The sequence below is a fragment of the Chrysemys picta genome, chromosome 6 (assembly GCF_011386835.1).
Source record: "Chrysemys picta bellii isolate R12L10 chromosome 6, ASM1138683v2, whole genome shotgun sequence".
Classification (NCBI taxonomy): Eukaryota; Metazoa; Chordata; order Testudines; family Emydidae; genus Chrysemys; species Chrysemys picta.
In genome coordinates, this window is record NC_088796.1 from 64,476,629 (window position 1) to 64,495,332 (window position 18,704).

The following is an 18,704-nucleotide window of genomic DNA, read 5'->3' on the forward strand; positions in this document are numbered from 1 at the left end:
GTCTCTGACCATTCCCACACAATACTGTGGTGTGTTAACTGTGGCGTGTTAAGGGTTCACAGGCTTTCGACAGGTGTGCGCAGAATCTGGAAGGACAGTTGGCCATCCCTATACGTTAGTGAAATCTCTTCATATCTTTTGGTCTGGGTGTTCCTTTAATGGTTGTGTTTCTTAGAGCAGTGGTCTCCAAACTTTTTTGATTGCGCACCCCTATCAGTAAAAAAATTTTGAGCACGCACCCCCTGCCGCGCCGGCTCTACCATTTTTGCGAAAGCGCAAAAAAAAAAATGCTCCTGCTGCCACGCACCCCCAAGGATCCTCTTGCGCACCCTTTTGGGGTGCACGCACCCCACTTTGGAGACCACTGCTTTATATCATCAATCACTGATTGTACTGCTGTTTTTTTCTTCCTAAGGTTACTGTGGCATTGGGACATAGTGTTTCTGTTTCTCACACCCCTTACACCATTGCCCATAGGTTCAGCACTTTTCTCTTTTGTATTGCTTTCCAAAATCTATACACTGGACCATGATGCCTGCATGCTTGGTCGGTCTGTCTCTGTCCAACTTCCTGGGTTCCATTAGCTTGAGCCTGTGTACTTGTTCTGAACTGAGGTCTGTCATTGTTTAGATCTTTTCCCTGGAAAGTTCAGCTGCCTTTGCTATTTGGAAGCATTTCTTTAGGATTAAATCTGTTTCTTTCAACAATCTCTCCTGTAAGCTGGAATCACATGTTCCACAAATGATCCTGTCTTTAATTTGGGACTCTTTAATGCCTCCAGAATTACATGTGGAATCCAGAATACTCAGCCATGTAATGTAGCTATTCCCTTGTTTGCATCTTGGTTTGGGTGGGGGAAAGGGAGGGTGATATCTCTTTCAGTCTCATTCTCTCTGGGTCAAATCCTGAATGCTTTTATCACCTGTTCCAGTGTTTCAGGCAACATTCCTCGCAATGGTGTCTAACTGGCTTTTTGTCCATTTCCCGCAATGAGATAGTTAAAAAAAGCTTTACTTTCATTTTCTCATCTTTATCCCCCATGGTCAGGTCTGTATACACTCATTTCTTTTTTTCCATGCTTGTGCAACTTTATTTGTCTGAAAATCCAGCAGTCCTAGTGGTCCAAGTCTCTCCCTACTGCCTGTTTTATCTGCTTTAAGATATTTGTTGGCTGTTTGTTTTCCTGTTAATCACACTCTTCCTTGCTGTGTCTCCTTCAAAGTAGGGGACCAGGTCATGTTCTTGAAGGTGCTCCAGGCCCATAGGATGAAAGTGTCGTGGAAAGGGCCATTCATGGTCCAAAAGCGACTGGGACTATCTCATAGCATCCCCCACCTCAAACCTAAAGCCTAAAGTGTACCATGTTAATTCTTTAAAGCCCTTTTATTCCAAAAAATTAAAGGTTTGTCAGTTTACAGCCCAGGGAGGAAATAACACTGAGTGGCCTAAAGGTGTCTACTACAAAGAAAAAAGTAATGGTGGCGTGAAAGAGGTGAACCGCCCAATAACCCTCAGACGTATGCAGCAACAGCAAATGAAAAAGCTGCGTACTAGCTTTGCCCCCATGTTCTCAACCACCCCAGGACAGATCAAATGGGCATACCACTCCATTGACACAGAGCTCCAGGAAGAAATCACAGCCAGTGTGGAACAGGCTGTCCAGCACTGGCTGTGATTTTGGGGGGCATATCATAAAGCTAAGGGTAGCATAAAATCCCTCCTTTACCTGTAAGAGGTTAAGAAGCTCAAATAACCTAGTTGGCACCTTGGGGAAGTTTTTAACCTAAGCTGGTAGAAATAAGTTTAGGGGGTCTTTCATTTGTTGTAGTCTCTATCATCTCTGGCTTAATTTTGGATAATTGAATGGACAGATGGTCCAGATACTCAGCTGTAGTAGTTTAATGTAGCTCTGAGTAAAGTATGTGGAGCTATGCTGTTTTACACCAGCTGAGGATCTGGACCAGTGTAGTTGGCAAAATATGGATCCCAAACTGAGTCAACTGATTTGTCTGTGTTGCATATTGTGTGTTCGATGATTCTTTTCTCTGCCAAGGAATCTGAAGGTAGAGAATGCCAGAATGCAGCATTCACCTTTCTTTCTCTTACCAGCTGAGGCAGTCAGAGATTAGAGAGTTCTTGAATGGTGACTTTGTTTAGCTAATATCGGAGGAGGCATTTTTACGTGTGGAATTTTGAATGATTATTCTGGAAAATTATTCCTGCTTTCTGATGGCTTATTTCCATATCTTTCCTGAAATGGAAACATTTATGACCTACCTGTTAAAATTAAAGAAGTGTTTGATGAGATGTGACCAGCAATAGAATAACTAGGCAGTATTATGTCTCAGTAAAATTATCTATCATCTTATTATTACTTAAAATGCCTGTGATTGTGACCGCTAGATGCTTCTTTACAAATTCAAAAGCCTCTCTAATAATAATAATATGTACTTGTAGGGTGACAAGTTTCATCATATTGCATCAACCTAATGAACCTCTAAGTGGTTTATTAATTATGAGGGAGACCTTAATGGAAACAGTAATTAACTAAAGGCCTCGGAATGTCACTGTTTAACACTTCGCACATGACATGCCTTTCTCTTTTCATGTTCAAAATTCTGAGCACCAAGACTCTCTAGAAAAGAAAACAGAAGGTGAAGACCCTCATTGATACTATAACACTTAAGTATCAGCAGTGAGCCCTTATTCTAAAGTGTCTAGCCAGCCCATTTTAGCATTATTTGCCCCTGAGAGGATCTTCATGAATAAGAGATGTTAATTCCTATATACTGCAGACAATCCACCTGTAAACCTTTGCTTGCCCCTACTTTCTTAAAATTAGCATGCTATCATGCCAGCATAACAGATGTGCGTAGGTGTTGGTATAGAAGAGAAGTCTGAGTATTAGGCAACCTGATTTCCATCCAAGAATGCTGCAGTGTCATAGGTTTGGCTAAGGCATATTCCATCATTCCTGCAGTTTAGCACTAGATTAACTCTGGTAAATCAGGCTGCAGGAGCTGATGGCGGGGGGAAACAGAACCAAACAAATAACCGTCCTTGACCAGCCCTCTACTGCCGGCAATTATGTACTTGGCAAAAATGTTTTTGTGGCACAACTGTGTTTCCTGCTAATTGCTCAGCCCAATGTTGGAAACACATAGGTGACCTTCTGTGGCTTCCCCTTGTGTACATTTTCTGCTGAATAGGGCAGAAAAAGAGTTCCACTTGGAATGTAGCAAACCTGCTGAATAAATCATGCTTCAAGAACATGACCTGCAATATCATACTCCGCTAATGGAAGCATTCTCGTTTCAATATAGCTATCTTTTTCCTGGCAGAGGTAAGAAAACCTTGAATATGGATGGATCTTAGCAATAACTATAAATTCTTGAAGGCAAACAAATGAGACAATACGAGGTACTGACAATGCAGTAATTGCACAGCAATGCCAGTCCGTGCTGCCCTGAAAACACCATCAAACATAACTTGCATCTTCCCCAAAGTTTCATTATTGAAACTTAATTGCAACAAAAAACTAACATGCTATTTTGTTTCTCTTCCTCCTCCCTTAAAAAATAAAAATCTAATGTAGAACTGAATCAAAACGTGGACTCCAAGCACCTCCACCGTTGGGAAAGCCTGGATTGGGAACTGATATTCCTGGTTGACTGCTATTTCTATCCAACTCTGGTTCCATACACTGTCAACAGTCTAGTGGCTGACTAGTGGTACAACGGCAGTGAGCCTAATACCTTTGTAATGCACCTGTCTTCTTCTAATAGAAAATGGAGTGTCAAATTTAGACCCATATTACACTGGCTTCGTATTTTGATTATTAGCTATTTTTGTAACCCTTCTGCCAGGTGGAGCCTGCAGCAATCAGGGCTGGGTTCAATATCTAGGGGTTCCTTTTCAACAATACAACACAGAACCAGCTTGAGCCCCCAGTCAGTAACCTGGGAAAATGACACACCACCCCTGGGTGCCTGAGAAGCAATACTTCCCCACTCGTGAGCACAGAGTCTGAGTGTGGAAAAGAAACTTTTAATGAAAGGAGGGAATTCACCGAACATTAATTAGGGAAAATGTCACAAGCAGGCTTCATAATCATAAAACTATGAACAGAACACCTACCCCAGAGTGCGTGGGGCAGTGCCTTCTGCCTCATGTTCTTGAGTTCTACAACCAAAAGTTCCATTACTATGCCCCCTCTCTGCTCCCTCACTATACTCCACTCATGGTGGTTGCCCTTGGACAGTGAGGACCCAACTCTCTGTGAGTTCACCTTCCACCTGGGGAAGAAGGCACCTTGCTTGATGGGCAATCTGAGCATTTGCTCTGTCTGGCTGCCCCGCCAATCACTGTTCTTCACCGCCTGGCCAGCCACTGTTCCTCAGCCAACTGCTTGCCACTCTCCAGAGGGCCACCCATCAGTCACCTCCTACTGCCACCTGTCTCTCTGGTGTCTTAGGACTTGTCTATACTTACCGCGCTGGTTCGGCGGCAGGCAATCGAACTTCTGGGTTTGATTTATCGCGTCTTGTCTGGACGCAATAAATCGAACTCAGAAGTGCTCCCTGTCGACTCCGGTAATCCTGCTCGCCGCGAGGAGTACGCGGAGTCGACGGGGGAGCCTGCCTGCCGGGTGTGGACCGCGGTAAGTTCGAAGTAAGGTACGTCGACTTCAGCTACGTTATTCACGTAGCTGAAGTTGCGTACCTTACTTCGATTTGGGGGTTTAGTGTAGACCAAGCCTCAGTGATTTTTAGATCTAAGCAGACTGGGCAGAAACACTGCTGCACCACAAGTGATTTCAGCTCTTATTGAGTACTTAGGATAACAAAAGGCTCCTAATTAAGCCTACTTATCTCTCTCTTTGAACCGTGGGGAGGAACAGGCTCAACCAGATTAGGGACCCTTAGGGAGAGTCCACATCTCCTGACTGGTACATCTGTCCCCACCCGTCTTACTTTCACAGAAGTCTGACATTAGAGCCTCTGGTTTAAAGAGGTCCTTTCAACTGAGGGTGAACCCCTCATTTGGGTCAGGTGAAGCACAGGTCTGTTTCCCCTTTATTTATACAATAAAGACAACAACATTTCACTACCTCTACATTCAGTGCTAAAGTGATTTGTAACCCAACACCAGCCAAAGTTGATCACTGTGAGCAACACTGCTCTATCTGCTGGATATCTTGGAAGAGTAGATGGGTTCATATAGATACAGTTTGCTCCTGAAATCTCTCCCCCTCCCAGCTAGCTGTCAGGGGAGAACTCTGTCAGACCCTGCTTACATTTTAAAACTTCCTAGCTCAATGCTGTTACTGTTATTGACGTGGACTGATCTATTTATGAAGCTTTTAATTCCAAATGTATGGTTGACAACCACTAACAAGTTTATTAGTACAAGTTTCACTTATTTATCACCAAATTAGAGAATTGGTTCATGAGTAATACATCATGTAACAGAAAAGCAAGATATGGGAGGAGGGGTGGCTAATTTATTCATTTCAACTTCTATTAGTGCCTATCTAAGGCTTCAGTCACTTTGCACACTGTAAATCACACAGTACTAAAATATTACATATTGCAAGTACTGCTCAAGAGCAGGCATGAGCATAATGTTTCCTATATTGAACAAGTGTCTGCCCTCATTTGGACCACTCTCTCTAGTGATGAAACCCCCCTGCATTAGGAAAAGTGTAGTGAATGCTGAAAAGGTCCAGAGGAAGGCAATGATGATGGCTTAGGTATATGGGAAAGTTAATGTGTTATGAGCTGGTTTAAACTTGATGGATTGAGTTAAAAACTTTTGGAGATTGATGGGTGTCTGGTGTGAATGTACGCTTCACATAACTGTAAGGTTGAGTTAATCGCAAGCCCCCACCTTAGACAAAAGGAGTATGTGAACCCACACAGATATTTTTGATTGTGTGGGTAGAGGGTTGTTTTGGGGTTTTTTTTGGTCTGAGTATTGTTTTAGAAAAGTTTGTGGAGGTGTGAGAGAGAGAGAGAGAAGGCAGAACACAGACACAAAGAGCAATAGAGACAGCCTGAAGAAAGCCACAAAAGCGCCTGTATGCTGGGTGAAGGCACAAGGGAATATTTTGAGTGTGATGCTAGGCAAAGAAGCTATCCCTGGTTCTTAGTTCCTCCTGTGTTCAGAGAAGCAGGACTTTGTACATTCTTTGTAAATTAACAAGAGTGCATCAAAGAAAATACCAGGCTCCATCAATTTCTCTTTCCAGCTGGAACATCCCCAAGGCCCTGAACTTTGACTAGCTACTTGGGTCAAAAAAGGGTAACAGTATGATGAGACATAACAACTAGGACTATTTAGCAGGGAAAGGAGAAGACTCAGAGGGGACTAAACTGAAGTATTCAGGATTCTGAAGGGGAGACTAAAGTTACTAGGCCCTCCCTATGTTATTTTGTCTTCCTAACTCAAGAAGTGTGGTCTTTTGATTAAATAAATGGCCATTAAAGATAGAAAATCTAAACAGAAATACTTCCTCCAACAACATGCAATCTGTGGACTTCACTGCCACAGGAGATTATAGAGTTAACTACTTTAGCTGGATTTCTAAAAAGATTGGCTAACTTTATGATAATGACTAACATTTTATGCTACAGTTCTATGTATGCTAAATTAAGGGAATCATATCTCATGATTCAAGGTTTAAGATGATTGCTACAAGGGTGAGAGATTTTTTGTTTGTTTGTTTTGGGTTTTTTTGCTGTGTGAAGCAGTGCACAATTGGCAGGATACAATTCCCCCCTCCCCCTTTCTCTGAAGCAACACAAGCAGGATTCTGGACTTGATGAATGAAAGGTCTGATAAATCCCATGCTTCTAATTATGTGTTAATTTGTATTAGTGAGCAAGCTGCAATAATGTCAAACTAATGCAGAAAACACATAATAAACACTTGCAATAATATAAATTGATTTTTTTCAACCTCCTCCAACTTTTCAAATATAATTAAAATGATGAGGCATATTTAAAAAAAAATAGCAAAACAAACCAAAATCAACCTCTACAGCCAGAGAGAAACATTGATAAATCCTTAATCTCCCCTTCAGGTATCTGGGAAAAAATTTTTGAGAGAAAAATGTAATAAATACAACTTTACAAGCACCATCAATACATTTTAGTGACAAAAGGAACTCATAATTAAGCTGACTCAAATGTATGAACGCAGAATTATATACTGCTATTTATAATTACAGTTGTCCAATTAGAATTAGATTACACATGTAATTACAACTCCAGAAGAAGGTGAAAAGTCAGATTGAGAAATTTGTGTGTGTTGAGGGAACATTTATTCAGAAAAATTCCTTTTGGACATCTGCAAGGGGACTGGGAAAAAGTCCCATGAGAAACCACTCAAACAAAATATATATCAGATAAGAGTGTTGTGAATACTTTAAAAAATGAAAATAAAATCAGCCACATTGATGACAGCTAAGTATGACCCTGACCCACTGATTATGACCTCTCTGGCATGGGGTCACCAGTAAGTCTAGGTTGCTCCTTCCTATGCCAGCCCTCTCGATCCAAATACCATTGTCCCCAGCAGTGTTAGGAATGGGAGAGCATGTGCATTGCTCTATGACAATTCCTGGCTGGCAAATTGCCACTCAGGCAATGCTTCCATTAGCCACTTGACATAAATTAGAACAACTCCCAGGCTGCTGTGATCTATGTAGGCATTAGTGCTGGGCTAGAACCAGCTCTGGCTCAGAGAAATGTGACAAGCCATCTTTGTGCACTGTAGAATCTGGCTGTAGCCAAGAGCTGGCTTGTTACTCTTAAAAGCAGTGACCTATTTTTTCACAGATGATTTGTATTTATGATCATTTGAAGAATAATGAAATGGTGATTCTTTTCCCTTCAATTTGTTATTGATTTTGCTTCCATTTGGAAGCATCAGGATCACAAAATATAAAAAGCCAGATCCTGAAGCTATACTTATTTACACCAGCTAAGAATCTAGTCTTGATTCTACAGCATGGAAGTGTAAATCTCAACAATAAAAAACAGTGAGACAGATTTTTTTCTTTCACTTACACAGGTTTTATACCAGTGTAACTCCATTGACTTATGCTGAGTGAGACTATTTTTTGAGTTCTGATATATTTGCAGTAGAATGTATGTGAAAAGAAATCAAAAACATATTAACGTAACACTAGTATGCTTCAGAAATGATGTCAAGTGTGGAGGAAAAGAAATATATCTAATTTGTAAGGCACCTATTCGGGGGCAAAGTCTGGTAAGGTCATAAGAGAAAAGGCCCAATTCTATGACCCTCACTCAGACTGAGTAGCACATACTCATGGAAGTATTTGTATTGAAGTCATTGAGCCCTATGTCTTATGACCTTTATATCAATTCTCTGTGCCATGTGTCCTAGCATTATTACTTTCATATGTGACGTAAGTGGTTTATAGAAGCACGAAATCTGATTGACATCACTTCCACCAGTGAATCACTTCAGTGGCAGTATTTACACAAGAAGGGAGTATTCAACCTGAGTAAGGGCTGAAGGAAGAACTGTGACCAAACTAGGCATAAGTGCGTTGCTGGATCAGGACTGTGAGGACCTCCCCGTCCTGTCGCCTCACATTTACCCCATTGTATCAATTTTTTTTGCAATTGTTTTTGAATTTCTGTTTAGTTTTTCTGCTTATTAATATGGTGCAATTTTTTCCTTCATGATTTTTCATTGCGGCTTCTCTACTTGCTAGATCTCAACATCTGTTATTTGGATCTCAAAGCTAGTTCTCAGGAAATATTTGCCAGTCTCAAGCCAGCTGCACTGACCCAAGTAAGGTAGTGCCTAGAAGTGCTATTTTGATTTCCATGTAGAAAACAATAACAAAAAGGAATAATTTATGATCTCTCCATTACCTGCTCTAAACATTGTAACAGAAATATAAATTTCATGGCTGTGCATCAAAGGAGTACAACATTATCACTAGACATGAGACATGACCATTTCCCCAGAGTTCATTTGTTTTCAAAAAAACTTGAATCATTTACTTTTATACAAACTATGCTCTGTGGAAGAATTTGTTAGCATGAGCAGTGGATGGTACAAAAGATTGGTGCAAGAAAATGGATCATATAGCGGATTGCCTGTAATATTTCATTAAACATGGTGATTTCTGTATTCAACTGTTCAAACCATTGTAGCAACCCATTTGGAATGTTTAACAACTTTCCTTCCTGGGTGAACTGCAATATAGCTACCTCAAGCATTCAAATAGCAGGAGCCAGATCCACCCAAAAATCATTATTTTAAAGCAAAACATTCGGAGCTTTTGTCACTTCTGGCTTTGCCATGTCTAGGCTTCATGTTTTTAAATTTATTATCCACCATCATATGGGCTAGAAACTTACTTTTGCTTTAAAATTAAAGCTGAGCTACTGATGTATTCAGATGACCCCCAAGGTCTAAAGCCTCTGAGAAAAAGACCAAATATCACAAGACTCGCAATGAAATCTCAAGAGTTGGTAACTTTGCAACTGTTCTTCTTTCAGTTAAGTGATTGTAACAGTATATGTGTATACCCACATCCAATTCACACTTACACTTCTGTTTTTACAACAGCTGCAAATTGCAAGGCTCCTGTCTAAAATTAGAGGTAATTGAGTGAATAACTATAAAGAACTTAGTAAAATCATGTGAAAAATCATAAATTAATTGGCTAGTTCTATATACTGGAAGAGTGATTGACTCAGACTTCTCTATAGGTCCTTACATCTGGACTATGATAAAATCTAGCAGATTCTTTTTGCATAACATCTCTGTATTATGGCCTTTCCTGTCTCTCTGCACAGCTAAAACTAGGGTGACTAGATAGCAATTGTGAAAAAATGGAATGGGGGTGGAGGGTAATAGGCTGCTATATAAGAAAAAGTCCCCAAAAATGGGACTGTCCCTATTAAAATGGGACATTTGGTCACCCTAGCTAAAACTCTCATCCAGGCTTTCATCATCTTGCACCTTGGTAAATGCAACATCCTTTACTCGGGCCTTGATTAATGCAGTCTTAGCCTGCTCATATCCATTCAGCCTACAGCTGCAATTATCACTTTCCTAGCCCTTAACTTTGACTACATCACTCCTCTGTCTGCATCCCTTCCACTGTTTTTCCCAGCTCCCCCTTCTCTGTTGCACCAAAACATAAGCCATTTGTCTTCATTTTAAAGGCCCTTCACAGCCTATCCTCACGCTATCTATCACCTCTCATTCAGTATTGAGAGGCTGAATCTTGCCTCTGATCGGCCCATGATGCCAGCTTCCATTACCAACTTTTTAAATTTTTAAACAAGCACCATTATGCTTTCTCTCATGCTTTCCCTCACAGTTGGGAGGGACGCCCCATAAATGTCCGCTAAGTGACCTCATTATCCTTCAGAACCCTCTTTAAAATTCTCCTTTTCAGTGATGCCTACCAAACACTTGACAGTGGTTATGCCACTGGTGTGCTGAGACCACTGCCTATCATGTTGACCAGTACTGGTTCATTGTTTCCTTGTCTCCCCCTTCAGTCTGTATCCATCTGTTGTCTCTTGTCTTAGCCTGCACTCCAAAGAGCTCACAGTCTGTTTGTTCTGTGTCTATGCAGCGCCAATGGGGTCCTGGTCCATGACTGGGGCTCTTAGGTGCTATGGTAATACAAAAAATTAACTATAATCATATTTTTGTAAAAATTAGAATTTAGATTATTACATCATTGAATCAATTATTAGAGGACTATTTTTGACACACTTGATTCAGGGTTATGGTGCTACCTCTCATCCATAGGTTCAGAGGAAATAGTTCTTCTCAGCCTCAAATCTATTCCTCTCCATAAATGTGGTGAGCTGTGATAACAGTTGGCCAGGCCAAAAATACTTTAAAATTAAAATTTACTTACTATAGAGTGAACATGAACAACAACAAAATAATATACATTCAATTCCATATGCACAGAACTGCCCTAGTGGATATGGAGCCTTTGGCCTCCCCATCAGTCCTCTCTGTCAAAATTCCTCTGCCGTCAGTCAAAATGTCTCAAAATGGTATTTTGAGCTTTTCTCTTTCACCAATAGAAGTTGGTCCATTAGAAGATATTACCTCACCCACGTTGTCTTTCTAATATCCTGGGAGCGACTTGGCTACAACTTCACTGCATGCTCTATTTTAATCTTTTCTGGCCCCGCCCCAGCCCCAACTTTGAGTTAGAAACAGTCCATATATTTCAGAGAAAACCCAACTGAGGGATCATTTTATAAAAGTAAATCCTCACAAGGATTCCATTTGCATGATAAAAACAACATATGCATAAAAAAAAACAGAGTAAAATGTATACTGAAAGTCAGTGCTTTCTCCCTTTAGATAAATACAACAGAACCTCAGAGTTACGAACTGACCAGTCAATCACACACCTCATTTGGAATGGGAAGTATGCAATCAGGCAGAAGCAGAAACCAAAAAAGGAAAAGCAAATACAGTGCAATACTGTGTTAAACATTAACTACTAAAAAAATAAAGGAAAAGTTTAAAAAATAATATTTGACAGGGTAAGGAAACTGTTTCTGTGCTTGTTTCATTTAAATTAAGATGGTTAAATTCAGCATTTTTCTTCTGCATAGTAAAGTTTCAAAGCTGTATTAAGTCAATGTTCAGTTGCAAACTTTTGAAAAAAAACATAACGTTTTGTTCAGAGTTACAAACATTTCAGAGTTACAAATAACCTCCATTCCTGAGGTGTTTGTATCTGAGGTTCTACTGTACTATGATGCAGCAAGAAGTGTAGTTTATCAGCTAAGGCAAAATCCCTGTTCACTGGTATAAATCTAAAGTGACTCTGCTTAAGTTAGGGGACCCTGGACCACAAATAGAAATATAAAAAGACTATCCACAATGCAGGTAACATAAATTAGCTTTTATTTACTAATGTTTACAAAAGATGTGTGGTACATACCACTGCTAAAGTTCACCTGCTGCTAAAATATCATCTGTGTGGGAGATATTGTCTTGAAATGTATTATAAAGAAAAGTATGAAGAAAAACTAGATTTTTTTTTCACATCTTTGTCTCTTCCAGGGGTCGGTTCATGAAGTCTTGAATGGCCTGGTGTAGGGTTACCCATTTATTAATTGAGGTTTTCAAAGCAGTAATCCATCTGAAAGAAAGGAAAGACCAACAACTGCCACTGAATGGGTGTCATATGTGCACTTGGAAGATAAACTTCTCCTGAAATTAGTTTTTATAAATCTGTTGTACTGTCATGTCACTAAAAATGCTAATAATAAGTGGACTGGAGAGGTGGGAAGGGAAGAATTGGCTCTAAGAGCAACATATCTGGGCACAAGTTTCCAAATTATTTAATAGCTTCTCATTATAAGTCAAATCCTACAACTTTTAGTCTTAGGGACATCAGTGTGAGTTTTTTCTGCACCAAGACTACAGAATGTAGCCTTTAGAAAATGACTTTGTACGCTATTTTTTTAAGTATGATGATCAGTGTTGGAAGTAATTCATCTGTGAGAACTAGAAGTACCTACTTTTCACTTAGTCTGACCTATCATGAAAGGCACTCAGGTGCTTCCACGTAGTATGCCCACCCACACATCCTTATGAGAGATACCATGACAAGGTTCCTTCTTGAACTGCTGCAGTTCAGCCTTGCTATAACTCCAGTGATGACAATAACAGAACTCATGACTCACATGTGCCAGCATATTTTGCTGCAGTGCGACTAAAACTAGTGTTATGGAGAGATGAAAGCACACAGGTGAAAACAGAATGGAAAGATGTTAGCAAACGTTCTTGAACCACAGTGTTCTTACTTGCTTTAAGAGTTTGGCAAAGAGAAGTGAAACAAAGATGACAATTTACCGTTTGTTTTCATTTACATTCTCTGCACATAGGTAGAAGGTTTGAAACTCTTCGGATGGGGGTTTCATTTCAATTACAGATCTCCTGGAGCCAAGTGACTGTTCGCTTACAGTGTAACCTTGCAGGTAAATCCCACCTAGAGAAAGGGAAACAGCACAACTAGAGAGTAGCATAAACCACTTGTTGGTCTACTGTAAAGTGCATATGTGCCAAGTTCTTTCCTTCTACTTAGCGATGGAAAGGTTTTTACAGTCTCTTTTCAGAGACCTAGGCAGTGATGCTTCCAAAAATCATGCAACAGAGAATTAAAATACATATAAAAAAATACTTTGTAAAAAACCATTAATGTCCTTTTTTATTTTGCAAAGTGACTGGAGAAATGGCAGTTCCTCAATTGCAATGATTTCCAGATCAAATGTATTCGGTTTACAAGTAAAACAAATATTTGTTTTTCTTATCTGCCAGCCCTGATTCAACCTGAGATATGAGAGTCAAATTGAGTTCTTTTAATTTTGCACATCATCACCATCAATGAAGGTTCTACAAATCTTTGGATGAAAAACATAATACAACTGCTAAATATTTTTATTATTATAGTCCACATTTTGCCCTCTGTTACACCTGTGCTCTCCATGGTGTTGCACAGATGAAACTGATCTGTCATTTATTGGAACTTAGTAAATAATTTTGTTGCTACATGAAAAGTATTGAAATCCAGCTCAGTCCCTTCTGGCTGTATTATTGGGATAATGGAAATAAAAAGCATTAGAAAGGTACTTATGTCACTTAGGTCAGCAGATATGAATACACAGATATCTGTTCTTTTGAGTAAGAAGTATGCCATTTTTACATAGCCACTTTTCAAAGTGAAACTGGGCACTAGGGCTCTGACTTGAAGTGTCAATATCAGAGATATAAAGTTAAGACTTAAAATGATTATGGGTCCAAATACTCAGAATAGCCTCAACCCATGTTCTACATTCATGCACAGAAAATCAGGCAGCCAGCTTTCTGAACACAGGTTTGGGACAAACCTCAAAATGTGGGTGTGTAATTTTGGTCATGAGAATTTAGAAGTTGCTTTTGCAAATGTGGCTCATTTTGTCAAGCACTTTAGACACATCATTTTACCTGCTTTCAAATAATTATTACCTGGTGACATTTTTCAAATTCATGTTGAATTCACCAAATTGTTTTTTCCAACTGAAATACCAAACCCAAACATTCCTTCCCAAAATGAAAACCTTTCATTTTGAGATTTTTTTTTAAACTAACAATTTCAATTTGTTTATTTAAAAGGACTTTTCATTTCAAATTTTACTTTAATTTTATTTTAAAATATTTTTTAAAATCCTCAAAAATGAAATGTTTTGTTCAACCCAAAAGGAAATTTGGAGATTTTCAATTTGCTGGAAAATTTTAAAAGTTTTTGTTTCTGGTCAACCTGAACTGCTCAGACACTGAACTGAAACATAAGTTGTTTACACAACTCTACTTAAATGTCCCAGGAAGCTGATTCAAAGTTTATCAAAGTTTGTCTTCTGAATTGTGAGTCCTACATTAATTGTCCTACTGACATTATATCAGGTACCAAGGAGACACCAGTTATTACAGTGACAGTGGAAACTGTGTTTGTTAGGTACTATCTGCAATAAGAGCGGAACAGTTCAGAAAAGGAGTTAGGGTAGCAAGAGACGATCCACTACAATGTCAAAGAAAGATGATTTGGTTTATTTTAAACAATAGTGTATTTAAAGACCAGAAGGGCATGAGGCTGAGCAGTTAGAGCACAGAACTAACCTCCCAAAATACCTGATAACTAATTCTAGTTCTGCTATTGATTCAGTGTATGACTTTGGGCAAGTTTCTGTCTAAGTTTTCAACCTCAGAGAGATGTTGTAAGCACTAGTTATTTCATTGTTGTACAACCCTTTGAAGCTAAAGAGTGCTATCATGCTAAAGATGGAAGTTCCACTCCTCCAGTGGATAGAGGTGTTTCCCTGCCTATATAATTGGGAAATACCATAATCATAGGGAAACCCGCTCCAAGCAATAACTCTGGGCAGTTTGCAGCAGAGTGTGCCGTCAGTGCGATGAAGCTAAGGAGCTTGAGCAATTTTTGACTGCTCTGGCAGGGTGGCTCTTGTCACTAACATTCAGCCAATACTGCTTCACTCTCTAACCTGCCAACCCCAATATGCTTTCTGCCAGTAAGGGCACTATTTCACCTTTAGAATAATAAAATACTTGCATTAAAATAGTGTACACTCTTTCATGTTAATATGAATCATTTAAAAACAAAGAGTATCACCTACCTATGGCATGTGTGGAGCGAATGCCGGCATAAAAATACAAACAGCCATCCTTCAGAATGCAGTAGTGCTGAGTCCACACGTCCCTGGTTTTATCCAGTTGGTGGAGGAGACCCAGACACTCTGGGTTTTTGATAGCGAGGGGTGGAAGGCTTGTGTTGTGCAGGGTGACATCTACCCATACATGATTCTATAGAGTTAACACAAAATAGTTTCATGAGGAGCGTGCTTTTATTCTGCAAAGACATTAGCCCCAAATCCCCTATTCTAAAAATAGCTTTTATTGCCACAGTGATTTGGAATGTCAAGGGTTCTGGAAACACAATTAACAAGCATATATTTTATAGCAACTACTCGTTTCCTTCTCATTCCTTCTTAAAGGAATTATTTGTCTTTTTCTGCACATATTCTACACTTCAAGTTTTGCTGGTACTAACAAGAATGGACCAAAGCTGTACTAAGAGGACTATCACGCTAGCTGTTTTGGAAGTTGCCTGACTTCATTTCTCCTTATTTATTACTTCAGTTCTCACTGTTGCCAAAGCTAGAACTACCGATCACATCCTGTCCTCAGATACTTGCACATCAACAGGCGTTTCACAGACGTATCTTAGAACAGAATATGGCAATGAGACTTGGATGAATGCATGACCATGTGCTAGATGTCTGTGGATTTCTTTAGTGACATTTCTAGAAGATGTAAATGTCCAGGTGTTAATATTATAGAACAGGCCAAAGAAAGATAGCAGAGCTAGTAAAAATCAGGAGGAAATATAGAAAAGATTATTTAATAAGGCTGAACTGCCTAGAATGAGTTTAAACAGGAACCATGTAATTTCCCTTCCTCTTTTTTTTACGTCTAAAGGACATCTGGATCCAAACTTCTACATCTAAACCTAACATGCTTTGTTTAGCTGCAATTTCTAATGTTGCGTCAACCTATGTCATTGTCATCTGAATTCCTCGGGGAGAGTGTCTGCAATATCAGTAGCATCCTGCTCTGTTTCCGTAGGGGTTTTCTTTTTCACTCAATTGTTATTTCTTCCTCATCCTTGACAAGCCAGAGAGAGAGAAAAGAGTTGATGCTATATAGCTAGCTATATTCTTTACTGTGAACTGGAAACCTGCTGGGACTTACTGCAACAGAGTGCAATAGATAAATGTAGTCTTACACCGTGCATTAGTGGAATAGATATCCCTATCTAGGTTCATTAGGAGGACATAATGTTGGTGTGTTGAGCTATTGCATTTGAGATGAAGTATTACAGCCCTGTAATATGTTTTTGCTGGTGGTTCTAAAATTTCAGGTACAGTACCTTGGATAGCATTTCAGACAATGCAAAAAAAGCTTGTCTGCTAAACTGAAAAATGAATGCAAAGTTCATTTAAAAAATGGGAGAAAGCAATTAGCTGAAAACAATACTTACTAATGAAACAAGTTGTTCAGTGAAATCAGTATATAACCCTCCTACCCAAAAAGGGCTATTGTCTGCTCAGAGACAAAGCTAAAAAGTCAAATCAGTCAAAATAAGCACTCAGTAACTTGGAAAACACATCTAATAAATGGCTAATTATGCTGTTAGTAGCTGAATCAAAGTAAGGTCTTTCTATTGCAAGAGGTAAGATGGACATTGATAACTTAAGGGCTTTTTTGTTATTATGATGTTTCCTATCATACTAAAGTAAAAATTTTTCTTTTGCTTTTATAGCTTGTTTTCTAAGCTATGTTTATTGTTTGGCTTTGGGTGCATAGTTATAATTTTTTGTATGTATTTAATTGACTTTGTTTTCAGGCCCTGTAGATTAATTTGCATTCACACTCTCAGGTCAGATTTATTTGGCCCCAAATGTAGGTTGTGTAATAATAAGCTCCTATAAAACCTGAAACCAATAGAAATGTTTCTATTATTGATTTTATTCTAATGGAAATAATTTAAAAAGAAACAACTAAACATTTCCCTTAAATGTTTGCAAAGCCATCCCTGCAGCACACTGATTGGAGAAATGACTTATATGGAGAAATGGACTATAATCTAAAGCCTAACTAACTAATTTAAACTGCAAAAAATAAACAGCATGAATATTGAAAAGTAAATTAGATTTTGAAAAATTCTTCCCTTTTTACTGATCTAGGATGTAATTTTTAACTTAAATAAGAAAATTGTTTTAAAATTTTGATTTATTTTCTTGACAGTGTCCTTTTAAAGACATTTAGATTTTTACCCCAGGTTTGACCCCCAACTTTGAATGATCTCTGCTAAGGCTCAAGCCCAGAGAACACACAGGCTCAAAATCTACCCTTATTTAAAGGGATACTATCAAGGTAAATATAATTTTTTAAAAGCTTGAGTATCGCTGTAGTGGAGGAAGGTAGGAATTGGCAAAGGTGGCTTCACGATGTCTTTTGCAGCTCCTGGAGCTTGGGGATGGTCAGGAACTGTTTGCTGTAAATTGTGTCAAGAGTACATAGCTATATAAACAGATAGATATAGGAGTTGGGGCTTATCATATAATTTACCCTTCTTCATCTTTTTACATTTCTGAAAATAATAAACAAAACAACCAAGTGCACGCGTACACACACCACCAACCAAGCAAACTTTGTTGTCAATGCATTCTGTCTGCTCTAATAGTGGATGCTAGAATGGCCTAAAATGAGTCAGATGGCTTATAGTTACATCAGATTTCTTTAATCAGTTTTAAACCATTGGTGGCAGTAGAAGGAACACTGATATGATATCAACCACACACCCTTTTCCTTGTCCAAGATCCTGACGCAGACACTTAGAGAGGTGGCAACAATTTCTAATCTAGCTCCACACCATGTAATGATTCCCAGGACACTGAGGAAATCCTCAGGAAGCTGATGTACTGAGATCACAGGCAATGCTGTTTCAATTGTTCTCCCCTGTCTATATGTATTGTACCATCTGTTGTCCTTCATCTCATATTACATTGTAAATTCTCTGGGGCGGGGACCTTTTTTGTTCTGTGTTTCTACAACACCTAGCACAGTGGGGTCCTGGTCATATGACTGGGGCTCCTAGGTGCTATGGTAATACATATAACAAGAGCAACAATTAATTAATTATAAACCAGACATACGACCCTTTTGCAATTATGGATAGGTGGTATAATTCAAAGAGAGTAATGGGAAGGCAATTTTCACAATAAAAAGCTGAGGATGACATTGCCAGTCTCACAATACATCTCCTGGCCCAGCTTTGGAATAAATCAAAGCAAGCAGCAAAGAAGGTTATATGGCAAACACTTACAGCCCCCTTCTCTGTTTTGCCAAAAAAGCCTGCTAAATCTAAAGATTCTGCCCTTAATTATGTACCCACCACTCCCATGGAAGTCAACGAGAGCTGTGTGCATAACTGAGGGCAGACTTTGGTCCTTAGCATGTGTGTGGTGCTGTATATTTTAAATGTTTTCTGCAAATGGCATAGAATCATAGAACTGGAAGGGACCTCGAGAGGTCATCTAGTCCAGTCC

At 39.1% G+C, this 18,704-nt stretch overlaps 1 protein-coding gene across 4 annotated transcripts in view; it reads right to left on the reverse strand.

Annotated features, from left to right (window-relative positions):
- Positions 1 to 323: 323 nt before the first annotated feature.
- The window catches only part of LOC101950148 (uncharacterized), an 82,319-nt gene continuing 63,938 nt past the window's right edge, over positions 324 to 18,704 (reverse strand). Inside the window, exons 9-12 of one of the 4 annotated variants that reach the window (XR_006172237.2) lie at positions 15,210 to 15,396; positions 12,895 to 13,030; positions 11,978 to 12,178; positions 324 to 10,676 (exon numbers count right to left, since the gene is read on the reverse strand). Coding sequence is in view for 1 of the 4 variants with exons in the window: in XM_005303833.4 (XP_005303890.2) it covers positions 12,079 to 12,178; positions 12,895 to 13,030; positions 15,210 to 15,396 (423 nt within the window). In the remaining 3 variants the exon portion in view is untranslated. Of the gene's footprint in view, positions 10,677 to 11,925; positions 12,179 to 12,894; positions 13,031 to 15,209; positions 15,397 to 18,704 lie in introns of those variants that run through there. The other 3 variants (XR_006172236.2, XR_010602260.1, XM_005303833.4) reach the window with 3 other exon arrangements.